A 24,295-nucleotide genomic window follows, 5' to 3' on the forward strand; every position below is an offset into this window, starting at 1 on the left:
GACACAGGTTACTTCGTGTAACTACATTCGCCATACTGGTGTCTTCTCACACAATGTCATATGGCCACGCCCCCTGGTACCACGCCAATCTCTACTAAAGTGTGCCAGGCCCTGGATTACGCATTTCACTGCATTGTGCATTGTCAACTCCCCCCCCCCATTTACACCTTGTGGCGCGAGCTACTGGTAAGGTGGCTGTCACCCTCACGATGTGGATCACCAGTGGATCATCTCTACAGACCGGATATAAAAGATAAAAGGGCAACTGTATTAAGCCTGATGAAGAGATAAAGTGGTAGGTGATAACGCACCAGCCGATCAGCCCCTAACTGTAATTTTTCAAACCAAGGGCCAGATTCTCTAAGCTTCAAAAGAGATAAAATGGAGAGTGATAAACAGCCAGCCAATCAGCTCCTGCCTGACATGTCACAGACTATGTGAAAAATGTCAGACAGGAGCTGATTTATCACTTTTGAAGCATAGAGAATCTGTCCCCAAATCTGTAACTTGACTGTTAGGAGCCAATTGGCTGGTGTGTCATCACTTTCACTTTATCACTTCAATATGCTTACTACATCTGCCCCCAAAGGCTCCTATGTACTAAGCCAATCAGCTCCTAAATGCAATGTTACCTGCTGTGTTAGAAAATGACAGTTATGAGCTGGTTGGTTGGTACTATGGGGCAGATGTATTAAGCCTTAAAAATAGATAACCGCGAGGGTGCTAAAGAGTGATAAACGTCCAGCCAATCACCTGCTAACTGTCATGTTATAGGCTGTGTTTGAAATATGGCAGTTAGGAGCTGATTGGCTGGACATTTATCACACTTTATCACCCTCACGTTTAATTATTTTCAAGGCTTAATATACATCTTCCCCTATAACTCTGCAAACTTTACCTTTCTCCAAGACTTAGTATATAGATCCCAAAATCTAATATATGCTGCCCACAAGGGAGATATTGGTGGTCGGATGTAATGTCTGCAGAACAATAATACAATAAACAAAAGCAAGAACAATAAACAACGCTTCCGAAAAAGCACAGAGCGAAGCAGGAAATATAAAGCCGTTTATTAGTAAAAGTGGCGCTAGGGCCTGTACACGCCGGTAAGATAACGCTACCAGTACATGGAAAACATTTCTCACATCAAAATAAGAATATAACAACAAAAATGTTAAACACCTATACAAAAGAAAGTTCCAATAACTGCAATAATTCCTGCGTCCCAGCCCAGGCTGCCGACACAGAATCAGTACGTCGGTTCCGGGCTACTAATCAGCGTTAATTATGGCATTCGGTAATCTCTGGACCTTTCAGCCGTGAATGAGACGTTTCCCAGTAAACCTCCGCGTGACTGAGGATTACGCTCAGACACCAACAGATTTATCACGTGAAGATTATCCCGACTCATTTACGCCTATTGTTGACCGATGTGCGCAGAAGGGATAATAATCGCACATTTAATCTCTGCGGCCTTGATAAAATCTATAATTACTTTCATTGAAAATCTCTTTTCTACCATCATATAGATTGTCAGCTCACCTGCACAGGGAAATGTAGCCAGGAAGAAAACAAGATCCGTGCTTCCCCGTGTAAAAAGGGTATGTGCTACTATATATACTGGATTAAGCAAAGATACCAATAACAATTTATACAAAGAAAAACTTAAAAAACATTTGTCTTTTCTCGTACCGATATCAGATTCAACTAACCGTCCAGCAGGGAACCATCGCTATTTTTGCGAATACAGTATTTCCGTCATTTATAAAGCACCTAATGGCGGCCAGATTGTATTGATTCGGCTCTTTAAATCCAGACCGTTTGCAGCTAACAAGGGCTGCAAGATTGGAAATTCGCAGCAACGGTTTTTCAAACCATCGACCAATGGGCGACCAACTCCTCCCACCGTTAATGCAGCGACATCACCGGAGACAAGGGATGGAACCAACGCAGAGGCATAGGGTGGTGGTGGTGGTAGGGGGGGACTATACTGCAGCCACCGCCTACTCTATGATATGGATGTATTTTTTATTAATGGACATAAAACATTATACAGACATGGAACAGTTATTCTGCTGTTGAGACGGGCCATTCTAATTTAGGCACATGGTTCATGAGGTTGGCATGGTAAAGACTGTGGAAGACTGGAGGTCATTTCATGAGTTTGGAAGTGTATTTGGTGAACATGAGGCTGTGTACGAGGTTAGATCAAGTGGTCATGGGGCAATAGGTGTCTACTGTGGTGTTATTATGCGGGCACTTGGCCACAATGGAGGCATTAGGATGGAACTGGACGTGGGACTGGGCTACCATGCTGACATGAGACTTAGGGGTGGACATTCTGGGTTATATATGCTGGACTGTTAAACCACAGGGACCACTTGAACCCACCACCGTGTCAGCTCTCTGGTTGGGCTTGGACCTTTTTCTACAGGACTAATCTCCACCTAATTCTTACTAGTAAAACATGGTTACCTGGTATGGAAATTCATGGGTGTCGTTGGTAGGTGGTCAAAGGGTAACCTGCCCCTGAATCAGGGGAAGAGGTAACCATGAGTTCGATATGATCATGAATCCAAGAGAACTCATATAAACTCCTGTTCCAGTGGAGTAAGGTCCTGTCTTGCCTTCAATCTCTTAACCTCCGGCCTTTACTGGCAAGACTGCAACACTCGAGCCCACTTGTCCCACCTCTGGGGGCGCTGTCCTAAGATAGAGGAGATCTGATGCACCAGTGTTTAGTGACTTAGTACATGCTAAAACGCATCTGCCAACTAATCTTCTCTACCACGTCTGAATCCCAATGTACCAAAGCCCACATAGAAACTTGTAGGCCATGAAACTCCCAATAGCTCTCAGTTGGAAACAGATCCATGTTGCCCGCCATGTATGGCCTTTCTGATCTCTGTACATGCAGCTACCAATCTAGGCAAGAAGTTGGACAGCGTTGATCTCACCCTATTCCAACGCCCTCATATTCAATGCAAAACCCTTCATTTTATAACACTTGAATGTAAGTTTCACTGGATAATCCCTGGGAATACCGGGATCGGCCAACCCCACCGGCCGATCGGTCAACCCCCATCGGTTCTAAAACAGTTTGATTTGTTGATATTGATTCTATATAAGATATAGTTATAGCCCTTTGGTGCTGTACCCTGTTTAGCGTATACATATGGCTTTCATCTTAACAGTAAATGTTCGACTATTAAACATAAGTCAAAACTATTTTATCTACAAGTAAATGTTGGTGTTTTCTGAAGACTATTCGTTCTCAGAATTCCGGACCAGCCACTGTTGTCAGTGACAGAATAAGGCATGTGCGAGTCTCTGGAGTACCTTGGGCGTCCGTTCCGTCTTGGAAATGCCGGTATATTGGCATATAAATGGGAAGACTACATGTGTTGTTGGGGGGAGTTGACGATAAACGGAGACTTTCTATAGTTTTAGTGGGCCCCTCTGTGTCTCGGAGTCCCGGTCCAAATGAACTGTTCCTCGTTGGTTCCATTGTTGCAACTGAATGATATCCCATCCGTAGTTGCAGTAAGGCCTCCCCAGTTCAGGCACCGGCTGACACAGCCCTATACCTTCTGCTGCTGGTTCTCGCTCGTGGCCAGGCCATGAAACCACATGCCCGCGTAAAACACCTGATAGCGATGTTTCCACATAATGAAACAGGCCGCCAGGCAGACCAAGGCGAGCAGCAGGTTGAGAGCCAGCTGCAGGAGCACAAACAGTTTCAGGGTGGTGGTGACGGAGTCGCAGTCGGGAACGTTCTGGTAGAGGAAGGTGCGGCTCAGCAGGTCGGCGGGGTCCAGCGTGCACTGACACGTGTCGGCGGCCATCTTGCAGGTGAATTTTATGATCTGGTTGTAGTGGTGAGCGGCGAAGGCCACTGCCAGCACGCAGATGATCAAGCTAAGGGCGCTGAGCAAGAAATACAACAGCTGCAAGGAGAAGAGACACCAGAGGGTAAGTGACCCTGCAAATATTTTAAAGGGTCAATTTTATGTGTAAAAAAATAACATTTTATGGAGCATAAATAAAAAGTTCTCTATTACATCGGACATTGAGTTGGAGATGGGCGCATGCTTTTACGAGCTGTCCGGTATTGCAAGCATAAGTGGATTCTTACACAGGCCGTGATGTCACAGCAGCTTAAGTGACTGCATTCTCAAGTTTGTTACCGCTCCCCAACCTTTTTCGTATACTGTCCTAAACGCGTGGGTGAGCTGAGCTGTCTGAGAGGGTGATCTGTTAAGCATATGTTGTCTTATGTTAAACATTATAAGTCTGCTTCTCCCGGAATAGTCTGCAAATAAAACAGCATTTAAGCCTGAAAGGATGAGGTTTGAAGTCAATATTTGCTACAGGTATAACTGACATTTTTGTTTTCTTTTTTTTCCAGTCAGATCCATTAAATGCAAAAAGTCTGATCAAAAGGAAGTCACATGTCTGGCGGGGGTGGGGGGAGGTAGAGACCCCTGGAGAGACGCATCTACTGTAACACACAACTGTTTTTCCCAAGCACTAATTCCCTGTAAGCTTTGGGTCTCATGACTGCTCAATAAGGGGGGGGGGAGAGATCCGATGGGCAGGATTCGGTAAAACCTCTGCATGCAGGATTCATATAGAGAGTCCTAGAGGTCTGTGTGTGTGTGTTTGTCAGGTCACTGGGGCAAATCTCCCACCCGGATAAGACATTGCACTTGTGCAGGTACCTCTTGAAAAGCGTTAGAAGAGGGACTCAGGTGGACTTACCTTTAAGGCGAATTGTCCAGATGTCTTCTCATCTGGCAAGTAGGGGAGGCAAAGCAATATCAGGCCCAAGATGGCCACTACGCTCACCTGCAAGTGGACACAGAGTTCAGGTTCTAGTTAAAGGATAAAGACATCAAAAGGGTTGCAAAAATTTTAGGGTGTTTTTGTTAATGAAGTCCAAGCGTTGGTTAGAAATGAGTAAAGGTTTCAGTCATGGTATAAACAGACAGAGCCGAGAGTTCAGTAACTATTGGGGGGTGATTCCCATCCGGGTCAGTAAATATTTCCAAAGCCCATAATGTATGAGGTGAAGGTCCAGATTCATGCCAAGGGCCTGGTAGGTATGAGGGCATTGGGGGCGGCAGCATTAGTGGGTGGCAGTGTTGGGAGTTTCTCAATGACCCTTGCAATAGCTCCTGATCTGGGGAAGGTGGAAATCATGCACCAAACAAACGCCACTCATATTATACTTGGGGACAATGAGGCAAACTATGGGTTTATGTATCAAAATTTGGAGAGAGATAAAGTACCAGCAAATCACCTTCTGTCATGTTGTAGGCTGTGGGATCTATGTACTAATGCTGGGTACACACCAGGACGACTAGGGCACGATTCTGTCAATTTAGATCCAATTCCGACCGGTTGTATGCAGATTGTATGTACTATCGTGTGTTTTTGACATTTATTTGATCCGATTCCGATCAAATGCGCGTTCACGCCGCTCGTTTGGTCGCATCTTTGGTCCTACGTGCTGCAGGTAGGATCCGTCAATCCCAGGCCGACCGACCGTCAATCGTATGCAGATCGTGAGTGTTTTTTGCCGCCTCCGTCGTCCGTCCGTCGGTGCGTCCGTCGTTTGATCCAGCCTATTTGAGTGGCATTTCCTAAACACTCCCCCGGCGCCATGTTTTTCCACATAGCAAACAGCGCTGGCGCAGCAGTTGGACTCTCCTTCTTGTCTCATCTCCCAGAACAACAACCTGGTATGTTTGCACTCCCAATGCTCTTCTATGCATGCCCACTGTTGCCACCAATGTATATAGTGTGTATAAAGCACTGGTTTGGCAACCGTGCACCCGACCATGTCACTGTTTTTTTTGGGTGGGCCCCATGTCTGTGTGTATACATATAACCAATGTCCACCATTGCAGTATTCCAAGCACTCCTCTCTGCTAGGCCCCATTCACCTGTGTGTGTGTGTGTTTGTGTATATATAGATATATATACATAAACCATTGTCCACCATTGCAGTATTCCAAGCACTCCTCTCTGCTAGGCCCCATTCACCTGTGTGTGTGTGTTTGTGTATATATAGATATATATACATAAACCATTGTCCACCATTGCAGTATTCCAAGCACTCCTCTCTGCTAGGCCCCATTCACCTGTGTGTGTGTGTTTGTGTATATATAGATATATATACATAAACCATTGTCCACCATTGCAGTATTCCAAGCACTCCTCTCTGCTAGGCCCCATTCACCTGTGTGTGTGTGTGTTTGTGTATATATAGATATATATACATAAACCATTGTCCACCATTGCAGTATTCCAAGCACTCCTCTCTGCTAGGCCCCATTCACCTGTGTGTGTGAATAGCAATCTGCACAATAAAATGTATAGTGGTTTTCATAAAAGTTTATTAACATTTTAAATACTTAAAACATAAGAACTAGGTAAACTGGTAACTATAACTATAAAAATTTAAATATGAAACAAAACATGGGTATAACTATAACAACTAAAATGGTTTTATCTTTTTACAGTCCCAATGTCCAACGCAAAGGAACAAGAGTTTTTGGAAGGGTTTATTGAAAAATATCGTACACACGAATGCCTGTGGAGAACCAAATCCAAGGAGTATTCAAACAAAATTAAAAGAAACCAAGCCTTGGAGGAGTTGGCACGCTACAGTCTTCCATTTCATCCAGAGGCCAATGTTGAATGGGTGAGGAAACGCATCCAGAATATGCGCACGGTGTTCTTAAAGGAACACAAGAAGATGGAGGCTGCAAAGAAGTCTGGTGCTGGAGTCGACGAGATGTATCAAACATCGCTCTGGTACTATGACCGGTTGACATTCACCCTCAGCCAGGAGTCGATGAGGACAGGAGTAGTCCTTATGGTCGAACAGGAAAACCAAGAAGTCGCGGCGCAGGAGGAGGAGGAGAATTCGCAGTCTGCATCGGTGAGTCTATTTTTTTGGCTATCTAATTGATTCCTCCTGCCAATCCACAGCGCCCTCCCCATTAAAGTAGGCCATGTACTCTTCCCTCACCTGTTTGGCTCGTGCACTCCCTGTGTAGCGTTGTGTTGGGGTTTGCAAGGAGGATATCTGCACTACCTCCTCTGGCAGTTCTTGGTCTTCTTGGAGTGCTGTGCCTGTAGCCCTTTGCTGTGTGGCTTTTCTGCGGAGCAAATTGTGCAGGACACAGCACGCCGTGACAACCCAGTCAATTTTGTCCACCCTCAGGTTAATGGCAGTGTGAAAAATGCGAAACCGGCTTGCCAGGATGCCAAAAGCATTTTCCACAACACGCCGTGCCCTGGATAGCCTGTAGTTAAAGATCCTTTTGTCATGGTTCAGGCCCCTTTGCGCATATGGCTTCATGACATGCTCGTGCAGGCCAAAAGCCTCGTCAGCCACAAAAACAAAGTTAAGCCCCTGTTTAGTTTCCTGGACAGACGGCAAGTGAAGGGTGTTCGCTATGAGCCTTTCGTAGAACTTTGTGTCCTTGAAAGTGCCACCATCCGATGCACGGCCATTCCTTCCTACATCCAGGAAGATAAACTCATAGTTGGCATTCACCACAGCCATTAGTACAATGCTAAAATAGCCCTTGTAATTAAAATAGTAGGAACCACTATTGATAGGCTGGGCTATGCGGACATGTTTGCCATCAATGGCTCCACCGCAATTTGGGAAGTTCCATCGCTGTTCAAACTCCTCTGCGATGACTTTCCATTCATTCACGCTGGTAGGGAACTGAAATTAGAAGTAAATAGAATTGATTAGTAAACATGTTCAATTTTTTTACAGCTTGGTGACTACCCACCTGCAACCCCAGACCTATCTGTCCTATCTGAGAATGCATGCACATCTAACGAAGTTCCTACTCCGGCACGCACTCCGCCACCCACCCTGGAACCCACTCCACCACTCCCCCGTGCCAAAAAAATGCGTGGCAAAGGAAAAAAAGGAGAAGCAGCGGCACATGAAGAATTTATGATGCGGGCACATCAAGTCCTGCAAAGAAACCCGGACAAACATGACAACTACTTCACTTATGTGGCAGAGTGTGTTCGCAACATGGCTCCTGACCAGCAACTTACTTTTGAAAAGTTATGCATGGAGTTGGTGTATAATGGCAGTTTAGGGTATCTCAACAGTGGCACTAAAATAGTTGGCATTGGTAGTGCACCAGACACACCACTGTCATTAGAATCACCAGTGCCTACTCCGCCTGCCACCGTAGCAGGCCAGTCGAGCACAATTCCAACACATACCCAGTCAACACCTACACAGCCTTCTCAACCCCCCCAGTACCGTCAATTCTACAGTTCTTTACTGATAGAAGATCCAGAGTGTCCTGTTTTTGAGGATCTGTCTTAAAAAATAGGCTATTTTATCATTTACCATCGACATGGTCTCAGCTGCAGGTATGTGATGGCCACTGCTCACATGGCGTATGGCGCACATCAATGGGGCCGGGACCATTGCATCTGCGCCATGCGCCATGTGGGCCGCAGCCTTTACATATCTGCAGCAGACATCCTCTGCCACACAAGGGCCACAGTGTGTATTTTTGTTTATTTATATGCTGCTACCTGTACCTGCATTACCAGAGGGAGAACAGGATTCTCCTCAATCTGGATAGCAAACTCCATTTATTGCCCTTTTTTCTTTGCCAATAGTATGGGGTACTGTGCGGCAGACATGGTCTCGGCTGCAGGTATGTGATGGCCACTGCTCACATGGCGTATGGCGCACATCAATGGGGCCGGGGCCATTGCATCTGCGCCATGCGCCATGTGGGCCGCAGCCTTTACATATCTGCAGCAGACATCCTCTGCCACACAGTACCTTATCCCTACTGTTGTAAGTGCCTGTTCCAGAAGTTACCAGAGTGTGTTTTTTGTTTTTTTATATGCTGCTACCTGTACCTGCATTACCAGAGGGAGAACAGGATTCTCCTCAATCTGGATAGCAAACTCCATTTATTGCCCTTTTTTCTTTGCCAATAGTATGGGGTACTGTGCGGCAGACATGGTCTCGGCTGCAGGTATGTGATGGCCACTGCTCACATGGTGTATGGCGCACATCAATGGGGCGGGGGCCATTGCATCTGCGCCATGCGCCATGTGGGCCGCAGCCTTTACATATCTGCAGCAGACATCCTCTGCCACACAGTAGCCCGTACTTATTGGGAAAGTTTAAACTGGGTCATACATACTTAAATCTTTATATATAGTGTGTGTTTTTGTACAATATCTTTTATATATGGTATTATAATATATTTTTGTTGACACAATCTATTTACTATTTTACATGTTTTAACCATGAAAGGCCTAAAAAACCTGTTTCTGTCCTAGGCCTAAATTATAAATAAAAATATTTTGTTTGCACAATAAAGTGTACAGTGTATATTTCATCCTTACCTTGCAATACTGGTACTGCAGCACCTTCACAATGGCTTTGCAGGTCTCCGGGATGATGAGGCCCAAAGCTTGCGGGGAGATGAGGGATCCAAACTTTAGGTCAGCAAGAGACCGTCCTGTCGCCAGAAACCTCAGGGTGACCACCAGCCGTTCCTCAGCAGGGATAGCCATGCGATACTTGGTATCCTGCTTCTCGATGTGGGGAGTCACCAGACGCAGCAATTCCTGGAATGTGGCATCATCCATCCTCAAGAAGTTACGGAAATCGTCTGGGTTATTCTCCCTGATGTCCCTGAGCAGTGGCATGTGCGAACGAGTCTGACGCTGAAGTAGCCACTGCTTTGTCCAGCATGATCTTTCTCTCCTGCGCTGGGCTCTCTGACGCCTGAGCTTCAAAACTGCATAATAGAGCAGGTACTGTTGCTGGTGACTACCCATCACTGCATTCTCCATAGTGCAGGGTTAAAAGACACTTTGTAATGGCAGGCAAAACAAAGTAATGTGTAAATAGCTATGTCCAGCGTTCAGCAGGTATAAACCAAGCCTCACTAGTAACAAAGCAGAAATACACTGGTTTAAAATGGCTGCTGCTATTCCTATCCCCCTCTGCTAGTCCTCCCCCTCTGCTAGTCCAGCCCCTTCATTCAAATTTCAAAGGCCCATCTGACGACGGTCGCATGTGTTCTTGCAAAAAAAACAAAAACCAGCGATCCGACCGTCTTAACGACCATCGCGGGCGCATCGGGATCGGATCTAGATCGTTCCGCAAAAAACAACAATTTTTGCTAATCGTTTGCTGGGGACTGCCTGGGAGCTCCCGGGAAGTCCAAGGGAAATCGTTCCATGGTCGTCTATCGGTCGTGAACGACGGTGGTCGTCCTGGTGTGTACCCCACATAAGTCTTGGAGAGAGATAGAGTAGAATGAGATACATTGCAGGTACTTAGGATGCCGCCAGTCTGAAGACTAACAGCGGCATCCTCACACTTGCTAGTTAAGTAATCAAATTCTCTTCCACTAACCTTTACCCTCCATACCAGTAGTATAACCCTGACCCCCACAGCCTACCCCTTAGCACCTGCTTTAGTGCCTATCCCCCTCCTGCATTCAAACCCTAAACGTCTACAATCACCCCCCCTGCAGCCTAGCCCAAACCTCCCCTATACTGCATAACCCTAACCCCGACCACCCTGTGTAACCCTAACCAGCCTTCACATACTTTTGTCCGGGATGCTGACAGTCAGAATTGCTGGGTCTGCATTGAGTGATGTTGGAGGTTCGGCACAACCCTTCTGACCAGTAACAGAATTACAACGTCGGTATTCCAACCAACGGCATCCCAAATGCCGATATGCCCATTCGAGCCAATCAGCTCCTAACTGCCATGTTACAGGCTGTGTTTGAACAATGACAGGAATAACAGGGATAGATAAAGGGGCCCATTTGTTATGGATTGCATATTCAATGCGATCCTAGCGGCAGGCTGTATCTCTATGTAAACACAGGGACAGGAGCTCTGAAAGCAGCCCATCCCTGTGATTTGCTCCCCTGGTTGACCACTCTCCGGACCGGTACGTAGAGTAGCCCATACTCTACAATGGTCAACTGCGATTCTGAGATGGCGGTAGTTGTGGTGGCCAATATCTGGAAAGCTTCGCCTTCCGGAGATTGGTAAATCGAAGAGCATTGCATCCCCCATAAAAACCTATGAGGGATGCCGCTGCAGGTGGGCCTGGAGGGCCTGCAGCAGGAATCGGAGCGGCCCCTGTCTGCTGCGGTCCCTTCTAGGTGTTTCAAGGAATAAGCTGCAAATATTGAATGATAAATGGGTCCTATACAGAGAACTTAGAAATATAGAAACATAGAATTTGACGGCAGATAAGAACCATATGGCCCATCTAGTCTGCCCCTTTTTTATCCTAACTTATACAGATTGGGTTAACAGCAAGCCAGGGATGGGATAACTATACCACGAGGCGGCTCCTGGGAATGCCCAGCGAGGACACTTTTCACTTAAAGGAAAAGTCTTGCACTCTCCGGTTGCCAAGATGTGGCAAATCCCAGGATAGGGAAAGATGGCCAGAAACAGAGGGAACAAACAGAATTGCAGATATAGCAGGAACTTGTGAGGAGTGAGAGAACATCTGGCCTGGAGACCACAAAACAAAGATCAGGAGCTGACCATTGTAAAAAGCACAAACCAGGAACTGCCGGAATGAGGAAAGAACCCAAGTGTGGTCCAGCCATGCAAATGTTCTATCAAGTGTAGCCATAAAGTTGTGTGTCCAAATCTGAGAACCCCACCACCAAACGTCTAGCATGTCTGTATGATGACCTCGATGACCATGGCATGCGGGCAAGTAGACCCGAAATATGCAAAATGTATCCACTGATTATAATTGGATGGAGTTTTGTTTTCTAAAGGAATAAAAAATATGGTTTCTTAAGTATCTTTAGATGATGGTTGTTGTTTTGTGGCTTCTGCACCTCATCAAAAGAGGTCATTCATCTATGATATTTATATCTTGGCAGGAGAAGAGGAACAAGGGTGAATGATGAAGTTACATAGAAAGGGGAACATGGTGGTGGGGGGGGGGGATTGGGGACTTAATTGTGGAAAGAGTGTAGAGCAAAAGTTTGGGAACCAGTAAATTCTACGTATTCTTTTCTGAGTGATTAGTAAATTAAATGTCAACACAGATGTAGGTGGAAGGCTGGGTGTGTGAGTGACATCGTACAAATTGGGAAATTCTATGGTCAGTGGGAGTGACATGTGCTTGCTCGAGCTTTGATTTAGGGAAATGGACTGTAGTTAATGGAATGTATTGTGTAGTGCAAAGAAAGTGACAGGGCCGAGGAATGCAATCGGTGGGAGGGAAATTAAGAAATGGATGAGTGATAAGGAAACGTGGGATGTGATGGGCAACTGCGATTTAGAATGGAGAAGTACCAAACAGAAGTTCAGTATGGTTGAGAGCAGAACTCTAGAACCACTTCCTGTAACCAGTCTAATCAACCTCTTCTAGACCTCTCGACCTAATCAACACCACACTAACAATTTCCATCCACCGATATCTCCTGTTTGCGGTTGCGCTAGAAGCATATGACTGATTAAAAGAATCCTCAGGTTATTATTGGGTGAATATCTAAGTACAGGAGGGATCATGGGGCGTTCTAGATGGTGCTGGCCAAGATCTGGAGATGATTGGTGGATTAGTTATAGTGGATTAAGACTGGTGGATTGAAAATGATTGCGGTGATCATTGGACATTCTAGATGGTGCTGGCCCAGCTTTGGAGATGATTGGTAGATCAGAGATAATGAAATAAGTCTGGTGGTGGATTTATAATGATTGTAAATTAGATATGGTTTTGGCCAAATTTTGGAGATGATTGGTGGATTAAAGATAGCGGATTATGACTGGTGGTGGATTGAAAATGATGGCAGTGATCATTGGAGATTCTAGATGGTGCTGGCCCAGTTTTGGAGATGATTGGTAGATTAGAGATAATGAAATAAGACTGGTGGTGGATTTTTAATAATTGCAAGGTAGAGATGGTTTCGGCCAAGCTCTGGAGATGATTGGTGGATTACAAATAGTGGAATAAGACTACTGGTGGATTGTTAATGAGGGCAAATGGGAGATGGGTTTGGCCAAGTTTAAGAGATAGTTGTCGGATTAGAGATAGTGGAATAAGATTGGCGGTGGATTTATAATGAGGCCAATGATCATGGGAAGTTCGAAATGGGTTTGACTAAGTCCTAGAGATGTCTAGCGGAGTAGAGATAGAGGAAGGAGACGTGGTGGATTTATAATGATGCCAGTGACCATGGGAAGTTGGAGATGGGTTTGGAAATGCTCTGGAGATGTGTGGATTAGAAATGATGGAATAAAACAGTAGAGGAGAAATAGTGAAAGGTAAATTGGAGATTACAGTGATCAAGCATTAGAGATGGATAACGAATTAAAGAAAGTGTTACATTACTGTTGAGATAACTTGAGGACAGCTGACCAGGGAAGTAGAATGTGATTGGATGAGAAGATATAACAGTGGATATTGGTTGAGTATAGCTATGGGCAGATCACTGTTTGGAGAACCGGGGAGGCTGGAGAGAGTATTGCAGTGGTTTGCTGGTCAGCAGGAGTGGGGTGTAGCTGGTACGGTAGTCTCAGAAGCACAACTATAATTTTGGGGACCATTCACTAGCTTTTGTGAATGCACAAAATGGTTCTAGAAACATTATATAGCAGGAATAGAGAAAAAAAAACTATTCAGGTGAGCGTGACCTGAGTCAGTCCCAGAGTGTTCTAGATGTTAATAATAACATACTGCATAATAAGGCAACCATTGCTGACAGTACTGAAGTAGGTTTCCCAGGTCCTTAATCTTCATTATTCCCATTGCAATACAAAGAAGACATATTTACTACACTATAATAGTCCGTAAACTAAAATAAACTTGTGCTGCCTGTCAGCTGACTCCCCTGTGACACCGGGAGCTGAATAACAACTGTGATCACAACAAGAGGGATGAGGGGCTGATTGAACAGAAGTCCAAAATCCAGACACTTGGAATATGTAGTAATTGCCAGCAGCCAATCAGCAAAGAGCACTCATCAATCGACTCCACGCTACGCAGTGTAAGCAAACGTCTGACTGGTTGACTGCAGGCTCCTACTGCAAATAACCCCCAGTGTTGGTATTGCCTGGGAGACTCTAGAATTTCGGGTAGGTCTCCCAGACTCCCTGGAGAGTTGGCCATCAACAAGCAATGGTTTAGCAACCATCGATGCTTAGAGGTCGATGGTGAGTGTTTCTCCACGGTTGGCCTGCGATGGGATAATATCGATAGCTGAGCCCAATGGTGATTTGTGAATGTGTTTTGCTCATGTGCGTACATTGGCTGCGCTTGTGCAAAACACAGACTATAGATTGCTCCCCTTCGATGGTTTGCATCTGATAGCTTATAACCATCGGCCATCGCCGGAGGAGCCGTCGATAAGCTGTCTGAAATAACCCTATTGCTCTCAATTTCCCCACATCTGTGTGGAACAATCGGTCAGATCACTATTATTCCCACAGCAGCACAGATGATGTCAGGAGGTGTTCATGGGAGTCCCCTGAGGCTCTTTTGTCGCTAATCAATAATGAATTATAATCGCTTTCTAATTTTCCTGATTAATATATCTATAACTGCAAAATTTACTGACACACATTATATTTACTGATGTGTTATGTAATATTAAAATATATCTTTAACAAATAGAAATAGCGTCTAGAGGGGAAAGTGGGTCAGGGGTTATAAATAGCTCAGTGCTCGTGGTCCGAGCTCAGCATGGCGTGCGCAGCGAACCAGGGGAGGGGACACGGTACACTTTGACGTTGTCTATGTTGACTTTGTCAACATTTGGGTAAATCCAATGATATGTCCTAATACTGGACACTTCACACTTCCCCCAGACATCATCGTTATCCCCGCCCCCCCCCCCCCCCCCGGTCATGTGACGAGCACGCTCCAGATCTGATCTTCCATTGTTCATTGTATTGTTGACACGAAGTCTCTGCAAGAGCGCGTCTATGAAAGCAGCAATCTCCTTACACGTCCTTTATAAATCATCATACTTGTAGCTTTCTACTCTAGTCACTGGGAAAGGGCCTGAGAGCCAGCCAGCACCACCAAAAGGGACCAATTCACTTAGCTGCGAGGGGGGCGAGTTGTTGTTGCAACTGCGGACAGGGCCGGCGCCACCACTAGGCAAATCTAGGCATTTGCCTAGGGCGCCGGCCACTGGAGGGCGGTATTTCGCCCCCCCCTTGCTGCCCGGGTACCTGTCCTGCGGCGTATATGTGCGTAACAGCTGGCGGCGGCAGCGGGGGGTCCCTGCAGTCAATAAGAAATAAGGAGCACTATCCGCTGGGCTATGCGGAAGCGCTTCTGTTTTGGAAACACTGGCCGCACGCTGATTGGCTGAGATTCAGCCAATCAGCGTGCGCCGTGCGGCCAGTGTTTCCAAAACAGAAGCGCTTCCGCATAGCCCGGCAGATAGCGCTCGTTATTTCTTATTGACTGCAGGGACCCCACGCCGCCAGCTTTACAGCGCCGCAGGACAGGTACCCGGGTGGCAGACACCGGGGCACCCCCACCCCGACTTGCCTGGGGCGCTCTGGTGCCTTGCACCGGCCCTGACTGCGGAGACTCCAGACTTCATGTTTTCCAGGGAGGCTTCATGCCCTATCCCAAGATGGCCGCTAGATCTCTTCTGAGCATGTGCAGGGGGCACCTTGTGTTTTTCAGTGTGTAGTGCGGCAACGAAGGCAATGGTGCAACTGGCCATCAATAGTGGTATACTATGTCCTGTCAGGCTCAGGACAGAAGAGAGACCTCCCCCCCCCATTCTGTACATGGAGGAGGGGGGGGGGGTTCTCCCTTGCTTAGTTCTGTCAGCCATTCTCTGGCGGAGGTGGCATTCAGGTTGGCCCAACAGGTGGCATGGTACTGGCATAAGGAGAGATACTATTATGTCATCACTCTCCATGGTATATATTACCCACATTGCCGCCATTGTAAGGCGGGGGTGGTTCTGCACTGATGTGATTGCTCCGTACAAGGTGGCTGTGGAAGTAAGTGGGCGGCCAACACTAGTGGTTGCAGCGGAGGGTGGCAGGTGTAAGCCTGGTCCAAGAGACTCGCCGGTATGGCCCCCGTATCTCCATGTTCCCATCTGGATCACGCAGACCCAATTCCAAAACGCTAAAAGTTGAGGAACACACTGTGAGGAACATGGTCGTTTACAAAACTGTAAATCAGAGTTGCACGATATTTGGGTGGATTCAGATTCGGTGTCATGTGCGTGGATGTCACAAGTTCTAGATGGCACAGAGGGCTCTCTGTGAGGAGCGGCTCGTGGCCACACTGAGGGGCATAAACAAAGTCTGAGGCCGAGATAGTGACATCGCCTGCAGCGGGAGGTGCGGTGTACAGACAACAACGGGGTTTTAGTAAACATGCAGATATAGCTCAAGTCATACTTCAAACAGTCTAGAAGTTTTTTTTTGTCTTGTGTTTCATCTCCTGTACACCACCGCCCCCCCCCCCCCCCCCCTCCCAGCCACCCCTCCCCCCAGCTGCCCCTCCCATTCCGCCCGTGGTCCTATTATATAATCCTCCTTGGCACCTTCTGACTCACCCTCACGTCTCCCGGGTGCAGATCAGGCTCTCATGTGAATAGAATTAAATATGCAAAGACGTGAAGTTATCTGTGTACAGAGGCTCAGGCTTGTATATCCAGACACACACAGATATTATCATACAGCAAAAAGTAAACCAACTCCAGCGTCAAATCCAACGTTTTTCAAACACAGCCACATGACAGTTAGGAGCTGATTGGTCAATCTCCAAGCTGTAATGAATCTCCCACTAAAATGTGACAGCAGCAGAATCTCCCATGGGACCGCGTCCCCATTTACTTGTTGACATTACCCATAACCCTCTCTGCAGAGTGCAGCAACATTGTTACAGCAGAGTAACAGTATTACTGCAGCATCGATTTGCTTTTGATTCGATTGTGTATTAGATCTGGCATTAGATATCGAATTCCATATACATTCATGGTACAATTTGCACATTCCATTTACTAGATCGAATTCGATATTTCCTTGGCTGCACATTCGATTTTTCTGTTCGATTTTGTGAAAACGGGAGCGAGCATCGAATTGAATTTAAATCGAAAGTGACACAAAAAAACATTTGATTTCGTGCTTCTATAAGCAAAATCTATCACACAGCACTGGGATCAGGATCTAACTAACCCCGAGTCTATCTATAGTATATAATGTAACACAGCAACAGGTATAGGTGGAATATATATGTATATTACAGGTGTAGGTAATGGGTATATAGGGGTATAGGTGGTTTGGGTATATTGGGGGTACAGGTAATTTGGGTATATTGGGGATGTAGTTGGTTTGGGTATATTGGGGGTGTAGGTGGTTTGGGTATATTGGGGTATGGATGGTTTGGGTATATTGGGGTATAGGTGGTTTGGGTATATTGGGATATACAGTAGTTGGTTTGGGTATATTGGGGTGTAGGTGGTATGGGTATATTGGGGGTGTAAGTGGTTTGGATATATTGGGGGTATAGGTGGTTTGGGTATATTGGGGTATAGGTGGTTTGGGTATATTGGGGTACAGGTGGTTTGGGTATATTGGGGTGTAAGTGGTCTGGGTATATTGGGGTATAGGTGGTTTGGGTATATTGGGGTATAGGTGGTTTGGGTATATTGGAGGTGTAGGTGGTTTGGGTATATTGGGGTATAGGTAGTGTGGGTATATTGGGGGAGTAGGTGGTTTGGGTATATTGGGGGTATAGGTGGTTTGGGTATATTGGGGTACAGGTGGTTTGGGTATATTGGGGTGTAAGTGGTTTGGGTATATTGGGGTACAGGTGGTTTGGGTATATTGGGGTGTAAGTGGTTTGGGTATATTGGGGTATGGGTGATTTGGGTATATTGGGGTATAGGTGGTTTGGGTATATTGGGGTATAGGTGATTTGGGTATATTGGGGGTGTAGGTGGTTTGGGTATATTGGGGGTGTAGGTGGTTTGGGTATATTGGGGGTGTAGGTGGTTTGGGTATATTGGGGGTGTAGGTGGTTTGGGTATATTGGAGGTGTAGGTGGTTTGGGTATATTGGGGTAAAGGTGGTTTGGGTATATAGGGGTGTAGGTGGTTTGGATATATTGGGGGGTGTAGGTGGTTAGGGTATATTGGGGTGTAGGTGGTTTGGGTATATTGGGGAGGTGTAGGTGGTTTGGGTATATTGGGGGTGTAGGTAGTTTGGGTATATTGGTGTACAGTTGGTTTGGGTATATTGGGGGTGTAGGTGGTTTGGGTATATTGGGGTACAGTTGGTTTGGGTATATTGGGGTGTAGGTGGTTTGGATATATTGGGGGGTGTAGGTGGTTAGGGTATATTGGGGTGTAGGTGGTTTGGGTATATTGGGGGTGTAGGTGGTTTGGGTATATTGGGGGGTGTAGATGGTTTGGGTATATTGGGGTGCAGGTGGTTTGGGTATATTGGGGGTGTAGGTGGTTTGGATATATTGGGGGTGAAGGTGGTTTGGGTATATGGGGGGTGTAGATGGTTTGGGTATATTGGGGGTATAGGTGGTTTGGGTATATTGGGGTATAAGTGGTTTGGGTATATAGGGGTGTAGGTGGTTAGGGTATATTGGGGGTGTAGGTGGTTTGGGTATATTGGGGGTACAGGTGGTTTGGGTACATTGGGGTGTAGGTGGTTTGGGTATATTGGGGTGTAGGTGGTTAGGGTATATTGGGGGTGTAGGTGGTTTGGGTATATAGGGGTGTAGGTGGTTAGGGTATATTGGGGGTGTAGGTGGTTAGGGTATATTGGGGGTGTATGTGGTTTGGGTATATTGGGGGTGTAGGTGGTTTGGGTATATAGGGGTGTAGGTGGCTAGGGTATATTGGGGGTGTAGGTGGTTTGGGTATATTTGGGTTTAGGTGGTTTGGGTATATTGGGGGTGTAGGTGGTTTGGGTATATAGGGGTAGAGGTGGTTTGGGTATATAGGGGTAGAGGTGGTTTGGGTATATTAGGGTAGAGGTGGTTTGGGTATATTGGGGTATGGGTGGTTTGGGTATATTGGGGTATGGGTGGTTTGGGTATAATGGGGGTGTAGGTGATTTGGGTATATTGGGGTAGAGGTGGTTTGGGTATATTGGGGTATGGGTGGTTTGGGTATATCGGGGGTGTAGGTGGTTTGGGTATATTGGGGGTGTAGGTGGTTTGGGTATATTGGAGTATGGGTGGTTAGGGTATATTAGGGTGTAGGTGGTTTGGGTATATTAGGGTGTAGGTGGTTTGAGTATATCGGGGGGCTGTAGGTGGTTTAGGTATATTGGTGGTGTAGGTGGTTAGGGTATATTGGGGGTGTAGGTTGTTTTGGGTATATTGGGGGTGTAGGTGGTTATAGTATATTAGGGTGTAGGTGGTTTGGGTATATTAGAGTATGGGTGGTTTGGGTATATTGGGGTGTAGGTGGTTAGGGTATATTGGGGGTGTAGGTGGTTTGGGTATATTGAGGGTGTAGGTGGTTTGGGTATATAGGGGTGTAGGTGGTTAGGGTATATTGGGGGTGTAGGTGGTTTGGGTATATCGGGGGTGTAGGTGGTTTGGGTATATTGGGGTGTAGGTGGTTTGGGTATATTGGGGTGTAGGTGATTTGGGTATATTGGGGGGTGTAGATGGTTTGGGTATATTGGGGTGCAGGTGGTTTGGGTATATTGGGGGGGTGTAGGTGGTTAGGGTATATTGGGGGGTGTAGATGGTTTGGGTATATTGGGGGGTGCAGGTGGTTTGGGTATATTGGGGGGTGTAGGTGGTTTGGATATATTGGGGGTGTAGGTGGTTATAGTATATTAGGGTGTAGGTGGTTTGGGTATATTAGGGTATGGGTGGTTTGGGTATATTGGGGTGTAGGTGGTTTGGGTATATTGGGGGGGTGTAGGTGGTTTGGGTATATTGGAGTACAGGTGGTTTGGGTATATTGGGGTATAGTTGGTTTGGGTATATTGGGGAGGTGTAGGTGGTTTGGGTATATTGGGGGTGTAGGTAGTTTGGGTATATTGGTGTACAGTTGGTTTGGGTATATTGGGGGTGTAGGTGGTTTGGGTATATTGGGGTACAGTTGGTTTGGGTATATTGGGGTGTAGGTGGTTTGGATATATTGGGGGGTGTAGGTGGTTAGGGTATATTGGGGTGTAGGTGGTTTGGGTAAATTGGGGTGTGGTTGGTTTGGGTATATTGGGGGTGTAGGTGGTTTGGGTATATTGGGGTACAAGTGGTTTGGGTATATTGGGGGTGTAGGTGGTTTGGGTATATTGGGGTACAAGTGGTTTCGGTATATTGGGGGTGTAGGTGGTTTGGGTATATTGGGGGGTGTAGGTGGTTTGGGTATATTGGGGTACAAGTGGTTTGGGTATATTGGGGGTGTAGGTGGTTTGGGTATATTGGGGTACAGGTGGTTAGGGTATATCGGGGGTGTAGGTGGTTTGGGTATATTGGGGGGTGTAGGTGGTTTGGGTATATTGGGGTACAAGTGGTTTGGGTATATTGGGGGTGTAGGTGGTTTGGGTATATTGGGGTACAGGTGGTTAGGGTATATCGGGGGTGTAGGTGGTTTGGGTATATTGGGGTACAGGTGGTTAGGGTATATCGGGGTGTAGGTGGTTTGGGTATATTGGGGGGTGTAGGTGGTTTGGGTATATTGGGGGTGTAGGTGGTTTGGGTATATTGGGGTACAGGTGGTTTGGGTATATTGAGGGTACAGGTGGTTTGGGTATATCGGGGGTGTAGGTGGTTTGGGTATATTGGGGTACAGGTGGTGTGGGTATATTGGGGTACAGGTGGTTTGGTATATCGGGGGTGTAGGTGGTTTGGGTATATTGGGGTACAGGTGGTTTGGGTATATTGGGGTACAGGTGGTTTGGGTATATCGGGGGTGTAGGTGGTTTGGGAATATTGGGGTACAGGTGGTTCGGGTATATTGGGGTACAGGTGGTTTGGGTATATCGGGGGTGTAGGTGGTTTGGGTATATTGGGGGGTGTAGGTGGTTTGGGTATGTAGGGGTACAGTTGGATATCAGTTGGATATATATTTTATAAAGCAGGGAAATCTCAAAATTACACAAAATTCAACAAAAGCAGCCAACGCACAGATACTGAAACCCAGGGAATGCGGATAATGTCAGTGATCAGGATAATGGGCGAGATGTACTAAACCTTGAAAAGTGATCAAAGAGAGTTACAGTATAACCACCAACCACCAATCAGCACCTACCTGTCATTTTTTTCAAACATAGCCTGTAACATGACAGTTAGGAGCTTATTGGATGGCTGTTTATCACTCTCCATTTTATCACTTTTCAAGCTTAATACATCTGGCCCCATGTCAGCGATCAGGATAATGTCAGCGATCAGGATAATGTCAGCGATCATAATAATGTCATCGATCAGGATAATGTACACATTATACGCTTATACCTAGTGTTGGACAGCTAGCCTTAGGAACGCATCAAAATATATCTACTGATATCTTCTCTCCACAGACATTGATGTTAATAACAATATATACAGTATTGCATAGTATATAGCACTGCATATAAAAGTGCAGCCTGGCTTATATACACATAATAACATCAGCAGATACACAGGCGCGCGTGTAAGGAAGAGCAGATCATTGTTATCTCCCAGCAAATCAGATTTATGGATTCAGAACCGACTTGTGGACACAATAAGGAGACATAGCGGATCGCAGATCACTTCTGAACACAATAAGGAGACATAGAGGATCACAGATCTTACACGTTACCTTATCACACACATCTGATCGGACAATAATGTATGTCAGATGTTTCTCTATATATCCTGACTGGTAATAATAACTTATATCTGACGAGCTGTGATGTCACCCATGTATAGCCTATAGCAGGCATGTCCAAACTATGGCCCTCCAGCTGTTGTGAAACTACAAGTCCCATCATACCTTGCAACAGTTTTGCTATTACAGAATGCTAACACTATGGCAAGGCATGCTGGGATGTGTACAGTTTGGACATGCCTGGCCTATATGGACTATAGACTAACGCATGACTCTTGTGTACTTGCTGAGTGATAGAACGTCGGTGCAGAGTCCCGATGACACAGCATACGAGTTACACCTGTCCGTTGCCATTCAGCACTGTAAATGCCATATTTAACACAAAGTCTAGCACATGTAGAGTCGGGCCAATACTGATCGCTGTATTCTGCTTCCCAATGTGGCTGGGGCTGGGAGTGGGACATATCTGGCTACAACACTAAGGCACAGGCTTAACCACAGGTGATATTTTTGTCAGCACTCGTTACTAATCTTAAATGGTTCTCCAGCCAATCAGCTCCTAACTGTAATTTTTTTACCACATGTCAACAGCTGATTGGTGGGAGAACCATTTATGATTAGTAATGACTAACGAGTAATAACCGTACTCGCCTACTTTTGTTTTTTCCTCTTTGGGAGAAGTTGAGACCAGATACTAGATATCAGGGGGGTGGGGACGAGTCTGACGTCACCAAGCCCTGCCCCGGATGGGGGGAGGGGCTAAAAATGACGCAAAATTATGCTATTAGCATAATTTTAGCTCTGCCCCCTCACAGCAGCCCCACAAACTCTGGTTTTTGTTTCAGCAGGGGTGCGGGGGCTACAGGGGCGATGTGGGAGACTTGCCCACCTTCCTGGGGTTCCGGGAGGGGGACCCGATTTTCAGGAGCCTCTGGCCATTCCGGGAGGGTAGTATTTACCATACTACCCTCCCGGAATGGCCGGAGGCTCCCGAAAATCGGGTCCCATGTAACATGAATAATATTTGTTGATAAATGTTAACGGTCATATTCAGGATGGGTTTGAAAAATGACAGTGAGGAGCTGGTTGTCTGCTACATTAACTCTGTCCACTTTATCACTCTCCAATGCTTAGTACATAAACCTATATCCAACCAGCGGGTAACATGGAAGGGTAACATGATATTTAGACATTTTGCCCAGCTAGTCAGAGGTGATGGGTCTTACTAAGGATTCTAAAAGTGAAATGAGATGATTTTGCCCGTAGCAACCAAACAGATTCTAGCAATCATTTCTCTATTGTACCCTAGAAAATGATAGACAGAATCTGGTTGCTACGGGCAACATCCCCACTTTTCACTTTAAGAAGCTTTAGTAAATCTGTGTCCGTCAGATAAAGGACAGACAAACAGACAGAGACGGACAAGGCATTTCCCCCAACAGACTCTTCACAGTAAATTTACTAAGATGGGACTGGGAATACTATTACACATGGGATGTTGCTAGGGGTAACCAATCAGAATTTACTTCTTGTTTACTTAGCGACTTCTAGAAGATAATAGACAGTATTTGATTGGTTGCCATAGCAATATCCCATGTGAAATAGATCTCCAATCTCAGTAAATTTCCCCTTCATGGGCCACTTGTCAATCAAGGGGTTAAACTCCCCGTGCTTGTACACCGTTATGGTGAAGGTGGGGGGCGGTGGGATCCCTGAGGTGTGTCCTGCTTGTCAGAATTAACCCTCGGTCACCCTTATGCCTGGGTTATGCAGAGACCAGCCATAACCCCCTGTGTGCTGGATTCTGGCTGCTGCCCCAGGGCTGCCACACAGCCTGAATGCCCATCATTAGCCCCCTGCCCCCCCCCCCCCATCCTCCTCATCCCTCCGCCCCCCCCATAGGTGTTAGTGCACTGGTGCGGAAGCGGTTAAAGCCTGCGCTTCATGCAAAGTGTTACAGCAGCAGCAGCAATGTCTGAATGCTTACAAGAATCCCAGCCCAGTGCGGGGTGTCTCTGACTAGTAATGACGAGAAGTTCACAGCCATGATGAAGGCCACCACTGTAATAGAGACGCCAAGGGTCAGCTGGAGCAGCGCCACAAGGAGCGGGAAGCGACAGCCCCAGCACGTGTGCGATTCCTCCGCTTTTCCATCCTTCGCCCCCTTTTTCGCCTTCTTGCCTTCCGCCTTCTGATCCGGAGCCTCGGCTGGTCCCTTGGCCGCCCGCTCCTGGTCCTTAGGGACGGCTTTGCGCTTGTCCTGGGCTGCCATCGGGACGCTGCGGGTCTGTGATCCTCTCTCTCCCTGCAGCTGCCTGCTAGCTGAGTGGGGACCTTGGCATTTGGGAATCACAACTCTGTACTAATATGGAAAGCATTTGGAGCAGCTTCCCAGAGCCTGTAAATGCCACTTATAGGCCGGAGAAGAGAGGGGGGGGGGGGGAGCGTGAGGGGAGAGACGGCTGCCAACAGGC

At 46.5% G+C, this 24,295-nt stretch overlaps 2 protein-coding genes across 2 annotated transcripts; one reads left to right on the plus strand and one right to left on the minus strand.

Annotated features, from left to right (window-relative positions):
- Window positions 1-1,053: 1,053 nt before the first annotated feature.
- On the minus strand, window positions 1,054-24,295 carry SSPN (sarcospan). Its single transcript, XM_083181098.1, has 3 exons — window positions 23,809-24,295; window positions 4,762-4,848; window positions 1,054-3,947 (listed from the first exon to the last, which is right to left on the minus strand). Exons 1-3 carry the CDS (start codon window positions 24,091-24,093, stop codon window positions 3,582-3,584), a joined length of 738 nt encoding a protein of 245 aa, XP_083037224.1. The 5' UTR covers window positions 24,094-24,295; the 3' UTR covers window positions 1,054-3,581.
- Window positions 6,221-9,311, plus strand: LOC146073705 (uncharacterized). The gene is made up of 2 exons (XM_083181097.1): window positions 6,221-6,949; window positions 7,802-9,311. The coding sequence occupies exons 1-2, from the start codon at window positions 6,533-6,535 to the stop codon at window positions 8,372-8,374; spliced, it is 990 nt and encodes a 329-aa protein (XP_083037223.1). The 5' UTR covers window positions 6,221-6,532; the 3' UTR covers window positions 8,375-9,311.

The sequence above is a fragment of the Crinia signifera genome, chromosome 4, assembly GCF_055691185.1.
Source record: "Crinia signifera chromosome 4, ASM5569118v1, whole genome shotgun sequence".
Classification (NCBI taxonomy): Eukaryota; Metazoa; Chordata; class Amphibia; order Anura; family Myobatrachidae; genus Crinia; species Crinia signifera.

Bases quoted from the DNA above. Each gene is read 5' to 3' on its own strand.
- LOC146073705 (XM_083181097.1), top strand. From the start codon at position 6,533: ATGTCCAACGCAAAGGAACAAGAGTTTTTGGAAGGGTTTATTGAAAAA. The intron at 6,950-7,801 runs GTGAGTCTATTT...ATTTTTTTACAG, and splicing joins AGAATTCGCAGTCTGCATCG to CTTGGTGACTACCCACCTGC.
- SSPN (XM_083181098.1), bottom strand. From the start codon at position 24,093: ATGGCAGCCCAGGACAAGCGCAAAGCCGTCCCTAAGGACCAGGAGCGG. The intron at 4,849-23,808 runs GTAAGCATTCAG...GTCCACTTGCAG, and splicing joins CGCACTGGGCTGGGATTCTT to GTGAGCGTAGTGGCCATCTT. The intron at 3,948-4,761 runs GTAAGTCCACCT...TTCTCCTTGCAG, and splicing joins CTGGACAATTCGCCTTAAAG to CTGTTGTATTTCTTGCTCAG.